The following is a 17593-nucleotide window of genomic DNA, read 5'->3' as shown; positions in this document are numbered from 1 at the left end:
GACAAAGGTGCAGACTATACCTCCATTTACTGAACCCTGCCTCAGCTTATGGTCTGCCCACGTCAGGGCAACAAACACTCCGCCACACCGTGAGAAAGTGGTCAGAACTGTGATGTGACTGAATGCGGCGTGGGAATGTACCTCTTTACAGTCATCAGGATACATCCAACAGTGTGTTTCCATGGCAGAGAAAAGCCATGGAGAGATGTCAGGTGTGTGTGTGTGGGAGGGGGGGAGGTAGGGATTTTTTCTCTCTTGCAAATGGTAAGTTTTACCGGAGAAGTTCCATTTTCTCTCATTTAGCTTTGCCAGAAAACATTCCATTTTTTGACAACAGAAAAATGAAAACTGTTGGATTTTCTGTTTCTGAAAATGGGAACCTATTGTTTCAGGTTTTGGTTACCCAAAAGCCCCACAATTTTTGTGTTTGGATTCTCTATGAAAACACGAACATTTTCAAAGAAAATGATGTTCCTGACCTGTTCCAGGGAATCTATTTTGGGGCAGGAGTGGGAAAGGGCATTAGCAGACTTCCCCCCAGGGACACAGTTTAAAAGAATAACTTTGTGAACTTCTATTTTTTTTCTTTTGTATGAGAAGCTGCCCTAGAGCAGATAGTCTCACTCTAAGCTAAGGGTGGGGAATCTTTTTTGGGCTGGGGGGCCGCTGACCCACAGAAAAATCAGTCGGGGACCACACAAATGAGGAGCAAAAAAAAAAAATCGAAACGAAACAAAAAAAGCCCTCACTGAAGTGCCCCTCCCCACCGAAGCAGAAAAACACTCCCCACATTCTCCTTGTACATCAGCACCTAGAAGTTCCAGGCTAGAAGATTTTGTGTGCTCCAGTCCCCTGGAGGGAGGCAGGCTACCCAATGCAGGGTAGCGGGGGAGCAGTGTGGCTCAGGAGACCATCCAGGCCCCATGCAGCTCCCAGGCCTTAGGTTTCCCACCCCTGCATTAAGCCCATTCTGAGCAGCATGTGGGAAGGCTCTTAGCAAGGGTTTTTCTGAATGAAATATATGGGGAACTCCTGCCAAAGATTAAATGCTCCATGGGGAGGGATTTCTTTGAGCATTGGATAACGGGAATGGAACTCAATGGTAATTATATTGTAAAGCCCAAATGAAGGCATTTGGATGTTTCTCATTCAGGGTATGTCTACACTACCACCCTAGTTCGAACTAGGGTGGTTAATGTAGGCAACTGGAGTTGCAAATGAAGCCCGAGATTTGAATTTCCCGGGCTTCATTTGCATCTTGCCGGGTGCCGCCATTTTTAAACGTCCGTTAGTGCGGACTCCGTGCCCGCGGTTACACGCGGCACGGACTAGGTAGTTCGGACTAGGCTTCCTGTTCCGAACTACCGTTACTCCTCGTGGATGGATGGAGCCATGTAGTTTAGACACACCCTGTGAGATTATCCTGGCCCTGTGCTGCACGGAGCTGCTGGCCAGAGGAATTTGCACGGTGCGTAACACAGGGAATGGATGACACGATTTCTCTCTATCCAGGCAATGGCAGGGGAGGGCATGTGCACGCCCACGGGGCCTGGGGAGCTTCCTTCATCCTTTTGCCGCCCTCTTCATGAATGGTCATTGTAATGACCAAGACCAATGTTGGACATGTTGCTTGAATATAGGCAGGCGGCACCACTCAGCCTTGATACAAGAAGTTCCCGGGTGACTGCCATTGCTTTATGCAGTCAGGACAGAACATTTCCCAAGCCCTAAATCAGATTACCGTAAAATCACGAGTATAATGCACACCGATGTATAATGCGCACCCTGACTTTTGAACCTTAGCATAATTAAAAAAACTGAACTCCTATCTATAAGGCTCTCCCCACTGTACATCGAGCTTACCTCAGACATTTTTCTTTAAAAAGGCCAGGAGCCGACCCGCCAGCACCAATCCCAGCCTTGCCCACTTCCCGGAGGCAGCCCCAGGCTGCAGGAGAGCGGGAGGGAGGGACATGCCGCTCCTACCTGCAGCCTCGCCCGGGAAACGTGCGCGCAGCCCAGGGAGCCAGTGGCGGAGTTTGAAACCTGTCCCTCACCCCTCCGGACAGCTGCCCACGCGCCGTGCCGAACTCGCACCTCCCGTGGGGACCCCTGGCCACAGCCTGAAGGAGCACCGGGCAGGCTGCAAGCCAGGGTGCTGCAGTGTGCTGGCACCGCTGGCTCCTTGCCTTGTCTGGGAGCCTGGTGGGGCTGTACGTTGCAGCGGGAAAGTTTCTGTGCGGAGGAGAGGGGGAGTTCCCCGGCCTGAGGCTACTTACAGGTTCGTTGGCTTCTGCCAAAATAAAACTTTAAAATATAGCTCCTATGTATAATGTGCACCCCGACTTCGACACTAAATAACCCGGAAAAAAAGTGTGTATTATACTTGAGATTTTACGGTATTATTGTGATTTAACTTCTGTCCTTCAGATATTGCAGTCCCAGCCACCGGCACTCCCGCCCCATCCCCTCCCACTCCGAGAGGCTGGGACTTAATATCTGTTCTCCCTCCATTCCTGCCATGACGTCTGCTCTGGGTTACTGGAAAGAGACAGGGGGAGCTCCCAAGGGTCCGTAGTCTCATGCCGTTCCCTACGGCGCTTCCCATTGGACGGCACCAAAATAGCCGAGTTTGGTTGCACAAGTTCTCCTTCGTGCACACTGCAGGGCGACTACGAGAGAAGCAGAGCTAAAAGCTACGTGGGGGAGTCTACGCTGCACCATAGGTCAAAACAAGATAGGCAATTTGAGCTCTGCAAACAGCGTATCTTGTTTCAATGTTATTTCGAAAGAGCTTATTTTGGAGATTTCTAAATAACCTGCTATTCTGACACTTCCCTTACCCCTCATGGAACGAAGTTTGCAAGGGATGTCAGAATAGTGAGCCCGTTATATTTCCAAATAGCGGGCTTTTTGTGAAGACACGGGATAGCTCTGGAATCCCGAAATAGCGCTGCTGTGGGGACGTAGCCTATGAGCACTATGGGAAGGTCAGGCTAAGACAATTTCATCCAGTGAGGATTCCCCAATGTCCCCGTCTAATTTTAAAAACCTTCACGGCTATCCAGCCCGTACCTGTGCGACTGCAACACAACATGTGGAAGTGGGAGCCGTCCAGGAAAGCTGAGAGAAATGATGCTAATTTCATTCTTTAGGGCAAATGATTCAAATGCCATGCTTCTGGGCACCGTATCTTTACAAGGAAGGAGCTGAAGCATCCCAGCTCCCTGGGGACATGGGGCATGCATAATGCCAGCACGTGGCTTTCCGCTCTCGCTTACAGTGCCGCTTACCGCAAACAGCTGGCAGGGACTTGTGCACACCTGCTCTGCTGCAGCCTGCCGCATGGAATCCCACGCAGACTGGCAGGATCCCTGTGGTTCGGGGGGGCCCCTGCCTGTCTCTCTGCAGCCCACGGTGGGGCGCAGAGCTGGGAGTGGGGTCTGCGCAGTTATATACAATGTGACATGTTCTCTGAATGCCGTAGGGCTTTGTGTTCAGCTGCTTTCATTTTACAGCCTAGCACAGTCGGCTGCAGGCATTCCTACAGCTGAGCCCTGCCGCCTGTTCCTTAACTAGAAACCTGCTGCCCTGTAACTAGAAACCTGCTCTGATTTTAATGGCTGGATGGGAAATTGTGCACAGTCCCTGTTTAGGATCCAGAGCTTGGTGCTGCCAGGTATCCGTCTGGCGAACAGAACGAAGCAAGGGAGGGTGACTGGTCTCCACTATTTACCCCTTTACATCCCTGCAGGGCTGATACTGCGAGGTGCTGAGCCTGATCTACTCCTTCACTTCGCTCCTATTGACTTCAAGGGCAATTGAGGTGCTCAGAATGTGTACCTGCCCAGAGGGGTGTTTATAGGCAGAGTGCGCTCTGTCTGCTCACCCAGCAGAAGGTAGCACCATTTATCATCACCTCCCCTGGAAGGCACCGCACTTCCTGAGGTCAAAGAAGCAGTCAGCGTGAAAGAACTTGTAAGCCCAGAGGCCACGAGAGTTGCAGTTGCAAAGCACTTCCATTGCAAACCTTTATTTTGAGATGCTTATAACCTGCGGAAAGAAATAACCCTCTGAGAGGACATTTTTCATGCTGCTTTTCAGTGTGGAGGTGGTGGTTTAAAGTTTCCCCCTGCTGCCGTTTGCCTGCTGGCAAGCCAGTTGCGTGGGGGTCAGGGTGGGGTGGAAGGTTGTTTGAGCTAATGGCCTATGGCAGCCCATGTTCCCTGTCAGCTGAGCGCTTGGGCGGCCGCCCAGGAGAAATTCAAGTGCTGTCCTGCTGACTAGCAGAGCACCCATAGCCTCGCACAGCCAGCAGCATGAGTTTCTATTGGTGGTGCACCTCCACACATACCTGGCTGCTCATAAAAAATTTATTCTGCACATGGATGGAAAAAAATTAGAGGGCACGTTGACCACAGCCAACCCATCCTGATCCAAGGAGCCCTAGGCACTCCCTGTCACACTGACACTCTGCTGCTCTCAGGAAATGATGCAGGTGCCGTTTTGGGGCTTGGATACCTGAGCTGTCCCATGTGGGATGGTAGGAAGAACTCCCCCCTCTGCCCACCCTTCCTGCAGCAAAGGTCTGCCATGCAGGCTCTGCAACGGGGCTGACGCAGCATCCCACATGCACCCAGCATGGGCCTTTCTGCCCTCCACTCCCACGCAGGGCAACAGAGGGGGCAGCTCCCCACCCTGCAGGAACAGGCCCCCCGGTCACATTTTTAAAGCAGCTCAGCTCCTTTACTTGGGGGGTTTTCAGAAGGGCTCTCCCTAGAGAGCACTGGGCTTGACTGAAGATCTGTCCCCATGGGACTAATGGGAGCAGCTGGGGGGGGCGAAGCACATCTTGAAAAATCGGGCTCTTATGGGCACCCAAATGGGAGCTGACCTCATTTGAAAATCTACTCCCCTATGTGGATTCTGAGCCCTGGGTTAAGTGGCCCTGAGCTCTTGGGGTCCCACAAGCTCATTCCTGCAAGGGAAAGCTGGTTGACTGGATTGGGAGTTGTGCGCGCAGAGGGCTCGCCGGGTATCTCTCCAGACGTACCTGCATGCATCCCAGTGTCTGCCCGAATGCATGCATGCACAGAAACACCTGCCCACAGCTGGTGCAGAGCCCCAGGGATATTTGGGGGATGGGTGGGGCTATAGCTGGAGCTCCACACATTTGCATCTCACACCTCACCACCCAATACGCGGTTCAGTCCGATGGGTGGTCATTTGACTATTCCTCCCCTCCCCCTTCTTTCTGAAATAGGGAAACCCACAGTATACTGCTGATGTCAACGCCATGGCAGGATAGACAGCCAAGTCAGGGGCCTTGATCCTCCACCCCTTATACCCGTTTTACATTGGTGCCACTTCTTTGTATGGCCAGACAACACCTGTGAATGCACGTAGTGGGTTTGTGTGATGAAAGCTGGGCTTGCAAACACGGGACAGATTGCCCTAGAGACACCTGCACTTTTAACCCTCTTGTACACAAACGTGCATTGCAACTCAGTTTACTATTGTGTTGGGAGGGAATTTCCTGACTTCCTTGCACTGAACACTTAACACGCAGACTCTATGGGTACGTCTAGACTACAGGCTTTTGTTGACAGAAGTTTTGTCAACAGATATTGTCGACAAAGCTTCTGTCGACAAAGAGCGTCTAGACTACATCCGGTTTTGTCGACAAAGCAAGCCACTTTGTCGACATGACAGTGTAGGCACAAAGGACAGTGTAGATGCAATAATGCCTTCTTTCGACAGAGCTCAGCGGCAGTGTAGACGCAGGTTTAGTTTTGTCGACAAAAGTCCACTTTTGTCAACAAAACCCTGTAGTCTAGACACACCCTATAGATGTCACTCCCATGGGATTAGGTTGGCTCATTCTAGAGAAAAAAAATGGTCACCTCTCTTTCATGACTGTGGTTCTTCAAGATGTGTTGCTCATGTTCATCCCATGTAGGTGCGTGCATGCGCCGCGTGCACAATTGTCAGATTTCTCCATCACAGTACCTGTTGGGCCAGCCAGGGAACCTCCGGGAGTGGCGTTGGTATATTGGTGAATATATACCCCTGCTGGCCCTCTACCCCCTCAATTCCTTCTTGCCGGGACACTGATGAAGGTGGGTGGGATTTGGAATGGACACGAGCAACACATCCCAAAGAGCAACCGTTACAAAAGGCAGGCAACGTTTTTTTCTCCTTCCAGTGCTTGCTCGCACCCGTTCCATTTAACTGAATCCCAAACCCACGCTAAAGCAGGTGGGCTCAGAGGCTCACTGGAAATAGACTGCAACACTGCTCTGCTGAAAGCTGTATCATCCTGTGTCTGCTGGGAGCTGGCATGGAGATGAGCTACCCTGCCGATATTGAGGATGGGTACCCACACTAAAAAGGCTGCTGAAGAGGCCTGGGCGCAAGTGGAGGGGCAAGGATTACTAGCCAGCACTTTAGTGAGGTCATAATAGGTCCTGATGCAGGCTGTGATCCATGATGATATACACTAGGCAGACTCTAAATACAAGGCCAAAGCATCCAGGGTTTGGTAAGAAGGCACTTGCAGAGGCAAGGACTGGAGTGTGCCAAGAACCATCATGGGTGGCAAGATGGAACTGAGGGGATGGAGAGAAATGCTCCTGCTCATCTTTTCCATCTTTGGGTGGATTTCTTCCACCCAGGTGTGGAATAAATTTTTATGTTCACTAAGTCACGTGCTGATGTGCACCACCAGGGAGAAACACAAACCCAGCTGGGGGCGCTCTGCTAATCAGCATTAGAATCTCTTGAGTGGCTGCACAGGCATCCAGCTTACAGGGAACTTGGGTGGAGGGATAGCCCACCCAGTGAGTACAGCCGAAGGAAAGCCTTCTGATGATCCATGGACACGGTGCGCGCACATCTACATGGCATGGAGGAGAACACACACTCCAAAAACTACAGCTCCTCGGTTCAAACGCAACAGAGAATAGAGTGGCACCGGCCAACTCAATAAGCTCATTCCTGGGTCAGCTGTTTCTCCCAAGAGCACCACTGTATGAGCAGGCATCACCTTTTTGGGGCACTGCAGGTCTCTAGCGAGGCTCATCAGCAGGTCGTGGGAGATGGGGTCCACCAAGTTGAGGAAAGTAGCGTTCTTGTAAAGCACTTCGCTGAGGAACGTCCCTTCCAGCCCCAGGTCCTAGGAGAGAACACAGGCAGTGAAACGCAGGGGCTCCTGAAGAACAGAGAGTTGTGACACTTTTTTAAAGTGCAGCGTGAAAGCCACGAAGCAACCCCGCAAGGGCCCAAGCAAAACAGACGGCATAAGGGAGGTGAGTACCCCTCCACGAGGGGGTTGGATAAAGCACTCCCACTGCAGGAGTGCCTGTAAGCATCGGGATGGAGGCGGCCGAGTCGCTGGCCACAGCTGGGTTGGACTGAGTAAGACTGGAGATTGTCTGCTGCTTGAGGGGAGGCCTCAACAAGTTTCACTCTAACCGAGGAAAGACCTGACAGTCCAAACCTATCTGCACGCTCCCAGCAGCGCCAGCCCTGCTCTGACTCAGCAAGAGTCACGGCTGGAACAGTGCAGGACAAGCAGCACGGAGGGACCCAACAACTTGCTCACCCGCAGCCGTCACTTTTGAGTCACAGGCGGGAGAGGAAGGCCCTAAGTGGCGGCAGTTTGAGGAATCTATTTGTAGCTTGTCCTCCAGGGCTCTCACAGGATCAGCAGGGAAGCAGCTGCCTGCTTCTCTCGTCTCAGAATCCTTGGCACGAGCCCCCATCGGGAACGCGGTCCCTAGAGCTCACCTGTGGAGTCAGGGCAGACCAGGAACATCGGGGGAGCCGGGGAGAGAGGGTGGGGATGATGGGGGTGATGGGACGGATCACTTGAACCAGGCTTTGCTGCTCCCTCTGCCCTGGCACATCTTTGCTGTGCTAAAAAGGAAGGCAGATGTCCAAGTGGGAACTGAGGGAAACTCTGATGTGGCAACGGTAAACAGAGATAGCAGGAAGGTGAGAAACTGAGGAGACAGGAAACCTGGCAAGGAAAGCGAGACACCAAAGCGAGACACCGGCTCTGAGGAGGATGAAGGCAGCTGAAAAGGGAGGGGGAAGAATGAGAGAAGTTCTCGGGGTGGGGGGACTAGGCTGGGACTTGGTTCAGTCGACAGGGAGGATTCAGAGGAGGGAATAAACAAGTCCTCTCTCCAGTCTGTACGGCTGCCAGGAGACATGAGGAAGCAAATGGGTGGCCCATATGTCCTCATCACTCTGCCCCGTCTGTGCTTAATTCAGCGCGGGGCGAAAGAGGCATGGCACTTCAGCTGCCCCCTCAGCATTGCCATGCTACTCCTGCCCTTTGCCTTGGGCCTGCCCCCCACCTCTGCCCCCGCTGCCCACAGGAGCCTCCTGCTTGCTGTGCAGAGCAGGGAAGAGAGAGGACGGGGAACTGTATTATATCTCCACAGAACAGGGGGCAGAGGTGGCATAACAGAGGGATGGAGTTTGCTGGCTGCTTTTGGGAGTGGTGCAAGGCCTGCCTTAGCCCCACTGCACTGCCACCCAAAATCCACCTGTGGCAAGCAGTGTCCAGCTAGAAACATCCCCAAACCCTCCTCCAGTCATGAACCTCTTCCTGCACCCCAAGCCCTGAGCCCCCAAACTCCCTTACAGAGCTTGTCACCTGAACCCCCTCCTACACCCCAGCTCCCTGTCTCAGGCTCAGCTCAGCGCCCCTTTCACACTCCAAATCCCTTAGCCCAAGACCCCAGAGCCTGTGCCCCAAACATCTGCCCCTGACTGGAAAAAGGGAGGCAGGAAGGAGGAAGGGAGGGAGGATGGAGTGAGCAGGGGCAGGGCCTTGGAGAAGGGCACAAAAGAGGCGGGGCAAAGGTATTTGGGTGTGAGGTGGATCCTGGATTGCATTTAAATTCAAAAAGTGATCTCGTGCTTAAAAGGGTTGGAGACCCCTGACTTGAGGGAAGTTGGCACAAGCTCTTTAGTCCTTTACTCACCCTCCTAAATATAGCGTGAAGCACAAAGGTGAAGAAAGCTATGGGGACCGCCGAGGGCAGGGGGGCATGGCTGGAAATACTGCCGCTGTAACTAAACCCTCTGAGCAGCAGCAGCAGCAGCAGCAGCAGCAGCAGTCCAGTTAAAGAAGATTCTGCATTCCCATTATAAATCCCTTAGGTGACGGGCTTGTAAATGACACGGCTATGAATACTGACTTCAGATTGATAGTCTGCATGTTCTCAGCACAGGAGCAATTCCCCTTCCCCCTCATATTGTTTTAACGGGTTTGATTTGCAATTAGCCAACAGCACAGACTGATGGTTTTGATATTTTTGAGAGTTCTGTTAATTCCAGCGGGCCCGGTCCTCAGCGGGTGCAGCTCCCCTAATGTGTGTGACACCTGCCAGGCCCTCTGGTACCCCCAGAGCCTCTGGCTCCTGGTTTTGAAAACAGCAGCTGCAGCTGATGGTGCTGTCTCAGTGGTGACCCTCAAAGCCCCGCTTGGACTACGTCCTGGTAGTGGAACAGAGCCAGTGAAAGCACTGCTCACCCTCCACCCACTTCACACATACTGGCTTTTCTCAGATGAACTGCAGAAATGGGGAGGCTGGGGGCATGTGGCTGAGCTGGATAAAGCTGCCAACACTGTATTTCACAAACAAGGGCCTGTTTCCTTAGCACATCTGCTCCACCCCGCCTCCAAATATTAGAATTGATCAGGGTGGATATAAGGCAATGATGCTTTAAAAAAAATTAAAAATCAGATTTTTTATTTAAAGTAGATTTTTAATTGAAATTTGATTTTCTTTTTCTTTTTTTAAAATCATCAATACATTACTAAATTTCTCCTTTCAAAATAACAGTGACAACTAAATCTCACCACACACGTGCTACACCTACAGCCTGATGAAAAATGCACTAACTGGCTCCAGTCTGCCCACCCTAAATACCAGCTCTTGCTTCTCGAAAGTTCTGGGCTTCCAATTTCTGTTTCTCAGCTGAGTAATGTAGCATGTGCAAAGACACACACAGGCTGGACAGGACTGGTTTTGTTGTGTGCTTATGGAGCGATGGCCCTGGGCCAAGCCCGGCAGAGGAGTTAGTTAAGACATTGTCTTAAGACAAAGAGACAGTACATAGGAAGGGACGGAGGCAGCACAGCAAGGAACAGTGGCATGGACTGGAAAGAAAAAGGAAAGACATTCAGCACACACACAGCTTCCTACATCCCCCCACGCTTCTGCCACAGAAAAACTGTCCTGACTTCTGGGCATAAAAGAAACCCCATCTGGGAATATTTTGAAGAAAGTTGTTCCCTGGGTAAAAAAAAGAAATGGTTTCAACTGTAAGCAATGCAACAAGAAGTCGCAGAGCCTAGTTGCAAGAATGAAGGAAAACTGCTTATTGGAAGAAAATGACGTGGATATGGCCGAGTGGATAAACTGTTTAGTAACTTAAATCATTCATTTTGCAATGCATCATTCTTCAAGACTCTCTCTAAAGCCAGGTCTGCACTGGGGGAGAAATTCGACTTAAGGTTCACAACTCCAAATATGAGAATAGTGCAGCTGGAGCTGACGTACCTTAAACTGAATGTCTGTGGCAGCCCCACTATGGGAGGTCCATGTGAGAAACTAGCCCGTCGACTTCCCTTACTCCCCATGACCCTCTGGAGTACTGGAATAATGGCGACATCACCAACAATCAATTTAGTGGGTCCTTACTGGACTTGCTAAATTGACCACCGGAAGATTGATCTCTGGAGTGTTGATCCCCAGGAAAGTATAGACAAGGTCTAAGTGTGATTTGACAAGTAAATTCCCAAGCTGTTTGCTGTGGTGGATGTTGCTAGAAAAAAAATTGGCTAGCCTCGCTCATCCTTGTGGCTGGTTTAAATAGTTAACTAGGTTCAGAATCTGTCATCCTAATCTACAGAACAGATAGCTGCAGTAAGAGGAATTTTGAGTTGCCAGTTGCTGAGTGTAATTTTTTAAATGTTATATGACATAATATATGCCTCTTATTTTGCGGGATCATGGCCAAACAGTAATGGTGAAGCCTTAAGTCTATTTCCTCTTTTACTTCATCATAACTCAGCTTTTCTTAGAGAACCTCATTCTATACTTTTCTCAAAAAAAAATACCATTGAGTAAACTGGGGCTCACTCCAATTAAGATTAAAATTAAGAAACAACTAACTGTCCTGTAGCACGAGACTAACAAAACATGCAGATGACATTATGAGCTTTCACGGGCACAGCCCACTTCTTCAGATGGCTGGAGTTTAAAGGGTTCAGTTTTCAAATAAATAGCACAAAGAGGGGATGTGGGGAGAGAAGGGGAAAAAAAGGTGGGAAAGAAATTGTCAATTAGAGCATCCATGCTAAATGAAGCACTGCGTTGGCCATATGGAGTAGAAATCCATCAGCCACACAAGGAAACTCACATAGATCCAAACAAACATCATTTTCCTATCCAAGTGCACAGCTTCATTTGGCATGGACACACTAATTGACAATTTCTTTCCCCTTCCCTCCTCCCTTCTTTTTCTTCTCTCCCCCCACCCCCTTTCTCTGCTATTTATTTGTCAACCCGGGCCCCTTAAACTCCAGTCATCTAAAGAAGTGGGTTGTGCCCATGAAAGCTCATAACACCATCTACAGGTTTTGTTAGTCTTTAAGGTGCTGCAGGACCATTCATTGTTTTGTAAATTTTTCCAGTTACAGACAAACAAGGCTACCCCTCTGCAAATCTAAAGTTAAGGGCACTGTATGCACAATCAGTCTTACCTTTTTTGGTAACTTGATTTAAATTTTTTTTTTTTTTTTGGTGAATGAAATCATGCTTTAAATCCATTATTTAAATCTCCTTGGTTTAAATCAATCCACCCGATTATTGATTTATTTTACTATGCAGCTGCACTCTACATTTGCCAGAGTATGTCTTGCTGCTTTTTGCACCACTCAGCAACTCCTGATCTTGTTGTGTCGAGAGGAAGAAAAAAGGGATGTTCCTTCTCACCAGGAGTTGTTGGCAGCAGAGTAGCTGGACCAGAAAGAAGCTGTCTGGCCACGTGCAAAAGGTTTCAAAATGACTTTACTCTCCAGATGGCCCAATGGCTCAGCATTAAACATCCTAGCTGCCATCTAATGACCGTCTGGAGACTTTAAGATCCAAAAGGGGTTTAAATGTTTGTTTGGGTAGGAGTCTGAGCTCCACAGGAAATGACACTGTAATTCAGCCTCTGGCAAAGCCTACAAAAGTCTCTTCTTGTCCACATCACTGCATTTTGGAAGGAGGTCACAGCCGATTCCTCCCTCCTCCCTGAAATAATGTCTCCTCTTCAACCTCTGTCAGCATGAATTGCCTCTTCCCCCACTGCAGGCTTTCTGTAGAACATGTGCTCTACATGATTTAAAGTGAAGGGGCAGAAATGCTGGATTTATACCAACATGAAGACGAATGTATTGAGCCTATACGTGAAGGGGGTAGGGCGGTAGAGGAAATTCTTCTGCAAGAGGACACAATGGAATTAAGAAGCGACAATGATGGGTCCCGATTCTGCAAATTCTTGCTCTTCACTTGCTGTTACTCATGTGAGTAATATTTCAAATAAGGTTACTCATAGGAACTAATTTTGTAGAATCAAGACCTTACACAAAATTGTATAAAAGCCATTCTTTGCGCCAGGGGTCTCCAACCTTTGTAAGCACAAGGGCACTTTCTGAATTTAAGTCAATCCAAGATCTACCTTGCACCCAAATATCCTTGTTCTACCTCCTTTCCCATCCGTTCTTTGAGGCTCTGTCCCAACCCTTCTCATCTGCACGGTCTCGCCCTGCTCACTCTGTGGAGATGGGGTACACCAGTGGGTACACCTCTTGTGCCTCCCCACCCTGCACACAAGCAGGAAGCTCTCAGGGGGCAACTCTAAGGCAGAGGGTAGGAGCAGCAGGGCAGTAGGCTCCAAGATCTACTGATTCTTGACCACTGCTTTACACAATGCCCTGTGAATCTATGGAACTCACTGCTACAGGATGATTGCTACTATACTGTAGTAATGCATAGAGGCCCACTTTAGATACATTAGTCAAGACACTGCATGAATATGACAGATGGCCCCTGCCCAGAGAGCTGACACACTAAATAAGTATAACTACTCAGTCTTATGCTGAATGTTTCAAATGAGGGTTAGATATGAACAAGGCTGACACTGGCTAGGATAAGACATGGTTAAGGACTTTTAGTCCTCAGAACTGCTTGCCCACCATGGCCAAAGTGAAGTGTCCTGCTATGGTACAGAATACAAACTTAACTGCATGGGGGTAGGAGGCTGTACCTTTGCTGGATGGACTGTTCCAGTAAAGTTACATGCCCGTCTGTGGCAAACCCCCTGAGTGGATGGACCTATTCCAGCAGGGAGATAGCTGTGTCCCTAGGATCAGTTTAGCACAGCATTGTCTGTATATTCCCTTTTAGCTCCTGAATGGACACAGACAAGAACAAGTTTGCCTGCGCTCCGCTAACCCACTTACCTCTCCTTTCTTGACTGGGTTATCCTCAGACATTCAGTATTCAGGTCCATAGACAGACCACCAGATGTTTTACAATGGGCCCCAAAACTTTTGTATTTGTATCATCATCATCTCTGGAGTCTGGATCTTGACTATACCTTGATCAAGACATTTGGATTTCGGCCAAAAAAAATGCATCCAGGCTCCTTGGTAGCCCATTTTGAGAGAATCAACAGGCAGGATTCATCTATGAAAGGGGGCTATTTATCTCTGGTATACAATGGCTTTGATTAGTAGGTAGCTTTGCAAGGTCCTTGCCTGAAGTTTTGCTCACAGATTTTTGGCTCTACAGTCCCGTTATAGCACAGCCCTGGCTGTGACCCTAGGTAATGCCCTCTAGTGCCCTCTTCCTAAGGAATCTGGGTAAGCTCTCCCCCTCCCACACAATGAGACTTAGATGCTATAGCAATTACAGATGAATGTCTGGATCGGTGTTTCCCAATTGGTGCTCCGTGGAACCCCAGGGTTCTGCTAAGTAAAAGTAAGGGTTCCGCGAGAACGCGGCATTGCCTCACCCCCTCTCAAAGAGACAGAGTATTTTGCAGGTTTTTTTGCTCAACCAATTCTGGCGGGGCTTTTTTTTTTTTTTTTTTGCTTGCCAAATTTTACTCTGGGAACCCTAGGGGTTCCTTGAAATTATTTTAAGCTGAAAAGGGTTCCACGGCCAAATAAAATCAGGAAACACTGGTCTAGATGGCTAGCTCTCTGGGTTCCCCTGGTTCCTCCCAGCACCCCCCCCCCCCCTTAGAGGGCAATGTCTCTAACCAGCCTTCCGGCCACTAGAACAAAGAGGCTGCCTCCCTCTCTCCTAGTCCACACCCATAGTGGGACTGATGACCCAACATCCCCATGCCCTGCTAGGTAACGCAGCACTAAGCTCAGACCAGTCAGGGCGCAGTCACTGGAGGACTCTGCACAAATTCACTCCCCGCGCCCCCAGCATCCCAGAAAGGGGCAAATCTGACCCCGCCTTGCAGCTTTGCGGGGAGGACATCTGGGGCGGAACACAGCAATGGGGAAGGAGGAAAGGACTCTGCTCCAAAGGGACCATGTGCAAATTCATTTCAGAATGAGGGGAAATCGGAATCCCCTCCCCAAATTTCTCTCACGCTGACAGGACCAAGGGCTATTGTCTTGCCACAGACTCAGTGACGCCCAGTTCCTAACAGCCCTCCCCAAGATTAACCCCTCCCCTGCTGTCATGTCGGGGTGGAAGCGCTTTGTTGTGTTTTAGCATCACTTTGTGTGTGTGTGGGGGGGGGGGGGTTTACACCTGCTTGCACTGATATATTGCTTTATTAGCACAATGCATTTCACCCCTCCTCTCACTTCTTAAAGGGCCTTGCTTACTTTCCAAATTGGTCTATTAGTTGTATCCATTTCCCACAGCTCTTTTTTTTTTTACTGCTTAATTTTGCATGCACTTTCTGCCTGCCTTCCTAGTTTGCCCTGCTTCGTGTATGTCCGCGTGTTTAAACATTTTGCATCGGGGTATCGCTTTTCCGCATTCTGTGCATGCAAATTTTTTTTCGCACTGCCTTCTTGCTAGTCAGCATTGTTTTATTTCTGCACCCCTTGCCAATGTGGTCAGCATTTTGCATGCATGCACTTCTCCCCCCCCCCCACACACACACACTTTAGCTGGGCTTTACTCTTTGGCTTGCCCTTCTCTTTGCCTTGCTTGGGGATTTATTGCAACAACTGATACCGCACACACACACCCATACTCTTCCTCCCCCCGGCTTCGTCTTTTACCTTTCTGAGCAATCGGAGAACGTGCACCGCATGCTCCCGCTCGTGCTCCCGGATGGTCGCTTGGATCTCTCGGATCCAGCCCACCCTCCGCACGTAGGGCGCCGGGCTGCTCTTCCTCAGCACCCCGGACAGCTTCTCGGAGTTCAGGAGGGAGGCGAGCTGGAAGTCCCCGCGGCTCCTCTCCGCCCTCCGGCGCGGCTCCTTCCTGGCTACCCAGGGGCGCGCGTCCTCCCCCGCGGCGCTCTCCTCCTCCGGGCTGCTTTGCCGGCTCAGCCGGGAGCCCATGGCCGGGCTGGCTGGCACCGGCTCCGCGCCGGGTTGGAACCAGGCGCCGGGCGCAGGCTGGGGGGCGCCCAAGTCAGCGCCGCAGAAGCAGCATCCGAAGCGCAGTCACGCCCGTTTGCAAAGCGGAAAAGCAACCGACCCACCCTGGGAGTGGGAGAAGGGAGCCCTAGCGGGCACATCCCCCCTCCCTCCCCAGCAGATCCCCCCCCCCGCACCCACACAGACGTGCTTCCCCGAGTGAGGTGTAGCCGGGGGGCTGGTCGAAGGAGGCGCTGGTGGGTTCGTGCCTGTCTTCTGCAGCCAATCGAGGATGGAGCCAGGGCGGGAGCGGTTGGGTGCGGGTCCAGATCCCTCTGGAAAAGCAGAGTCTGGGCTCCATCGCCCCCCCCCTTCCCTTCTCCTCCCTCCTGTCCCCGTGTCCTGTGAGATTTCTGCAAGAGGAATACACACGCACACACACACACACTGTGCTGCTGCTGCTGCGCCCCGCTGCAATTTTTTTTGGAAGGAAGGGAAAGAAATGGCCACGGTGCCTCTTGCTTCAGTGGCTCCTGCCCAGGCGCGTGTTTATGTCTGCCAGCCCCGCGAGTGGGTAGCGCCATACACGCCCGGAGTGGAGTAAATTAGAGGCTGCAGTAACCGCGCCGCCGCGCCTGGCTTTTTGTGCATTCAAGCGCGGTACCGTCAGCCTTGCGATTCCAGACTCTTTTCATCCGCTGCTGCCACCTGGTTGCCCAAAAGGGACTGATGGCTGATTTCACAGACTCATAGAACACTAGGACTGGAAGGGATCTCGAGAGGTCATCGCGTCCAGTCCCCTGCCCTCATGACAGGACCAAATACTGTCTAGACCATCCCTGATAGACATTTCTCTAACCTACTCTTAAATATCTCCACAGATGGGGATTCCACAACCTCCCTCAGCAATTTATTCCAATATTTGACCACCCTGACAGTTAGGAACTTTTTCCTAATGTCCAATCTAAACCTCCCTTGCTGCAGTTTAAGCCCATTGCTTCTTGTCCTGTCCTCAGAGGCCAAGGAGAACAAGTTTTCTCCCTCCTCCTTGTGACACCCTTTTAGATACCTGAAAACTGGCTGTCTTCCATTCTAGAGTATCAGGCCCTTTCTGTAGGCACCCACCTGAAACTTTAGCTCAGATGTTACACCTTCCTGGACAGCCCTGGGAGGGGGGTATGTTAGAGTGCAGTATTTTGATCTCCTGACTGTGTCTTTTATTTAATCCTTCTCTGCCTCTCATCTGCCACTTCTGAAAATGGTGAACCCACCCTGTAGGTTAAAAAATAAACTCAGGAGCTGGTGGCAGGGTAATAGCCAATTTCTGGTTCTTTTCTGTGTCTGACCTTGGATAGACTTGCCAAAAGCAGCCAGTCCTGACCATCATGGGCAATGTTTTCCACCACTTCCCCTCTTAGAGCCAGTCACAGCGATTTTAGAAATCCAGACTACCCTAGTCACCCATAGTTTGCAATGGAGACTAAGATTCTGGCATGTTTCCTTGACAGGGTGTGGGAAGAGATTTTTTTCTTCCTTAGACACCCCCACCCCCACATCCTCACCCACCCACACTCTTAAGTTTTTTCTCTGGCAAAATCATCTTTACTGGGCGAGGAAAGGATTCTAGAACCCCACTAGGAATAGCTGTGTAGCTAGCAACATTCTGATCCCAACACTGATAAAGCCTCCATCTATCCTTCCATTGCTAGAGGTACTGGAGCTGTTCTGGACCCTCCTCCTCTGTGGCATGGCTTTGGCCCTGTGAGAGTAGATAAGAATGTGCAAAAGGTTCGGATCAGGGGTATCTGGACTCACAGTGCTGCCTGGATGAATACATTGAAGGTGCATAAATATATTTACAAGGCTGGGGATTCGCTCATTTTGGTGATACTTGTGCACGTTGACTGTGTGAGGCTAGTCTTGTGCATCTGCCAGCTTCCCATTTCAAAGGTTGTTGCAAGAAAG

At 50.4% G+C, this 17593-nt stretch overlaps 1 protein-coding gene across 1 annotated transcript in view; it reads right to left on the bottom strand.

Moving 5' to 3' along the window:
* The window catches only part of LRRC75B (leucine rich repeat containing 75B), a 28658-nt gene extending 12714 nt beyond the window's left edge, over positions 1–15944 (bottom strand). The window contains exons 1-2 of the mRNA XM_075897983.1: positions 15326–15944; positions 7046–7174 (exon numbers count right to left, since the gene is read on the bottom strand). Coding sequence (XP_075754098.1) covers positions 7046–7174; positions 15326–15610 — 414 coding nt within the window. The 5' untranslated portion in view covers positions 15611–15944. The remainder of the gene's footprint in view (positions 1–7045; positions 7175–15325) is intronic.
* Positions 15945–17593: the final 1649 nt, after the last annotated feature.

The sequence above is a fragment of the Pelodiscus sinensis genome, chromosome 15, assembly GCF_049634645.1.
Source record: "Pelodiscus sinensis isolate JC-2024 chromosome 15, ASM4963464v1, whole genome shotgun sequence".
NCBI lineage: Eukaryota > Metazoa > Chordata > Testudines > Trionychidae > Pelodiscus > Pelodiscus sinensis.
This window is presented reverse-complemented; position numbering and strand designations above follow the sequence as displayed.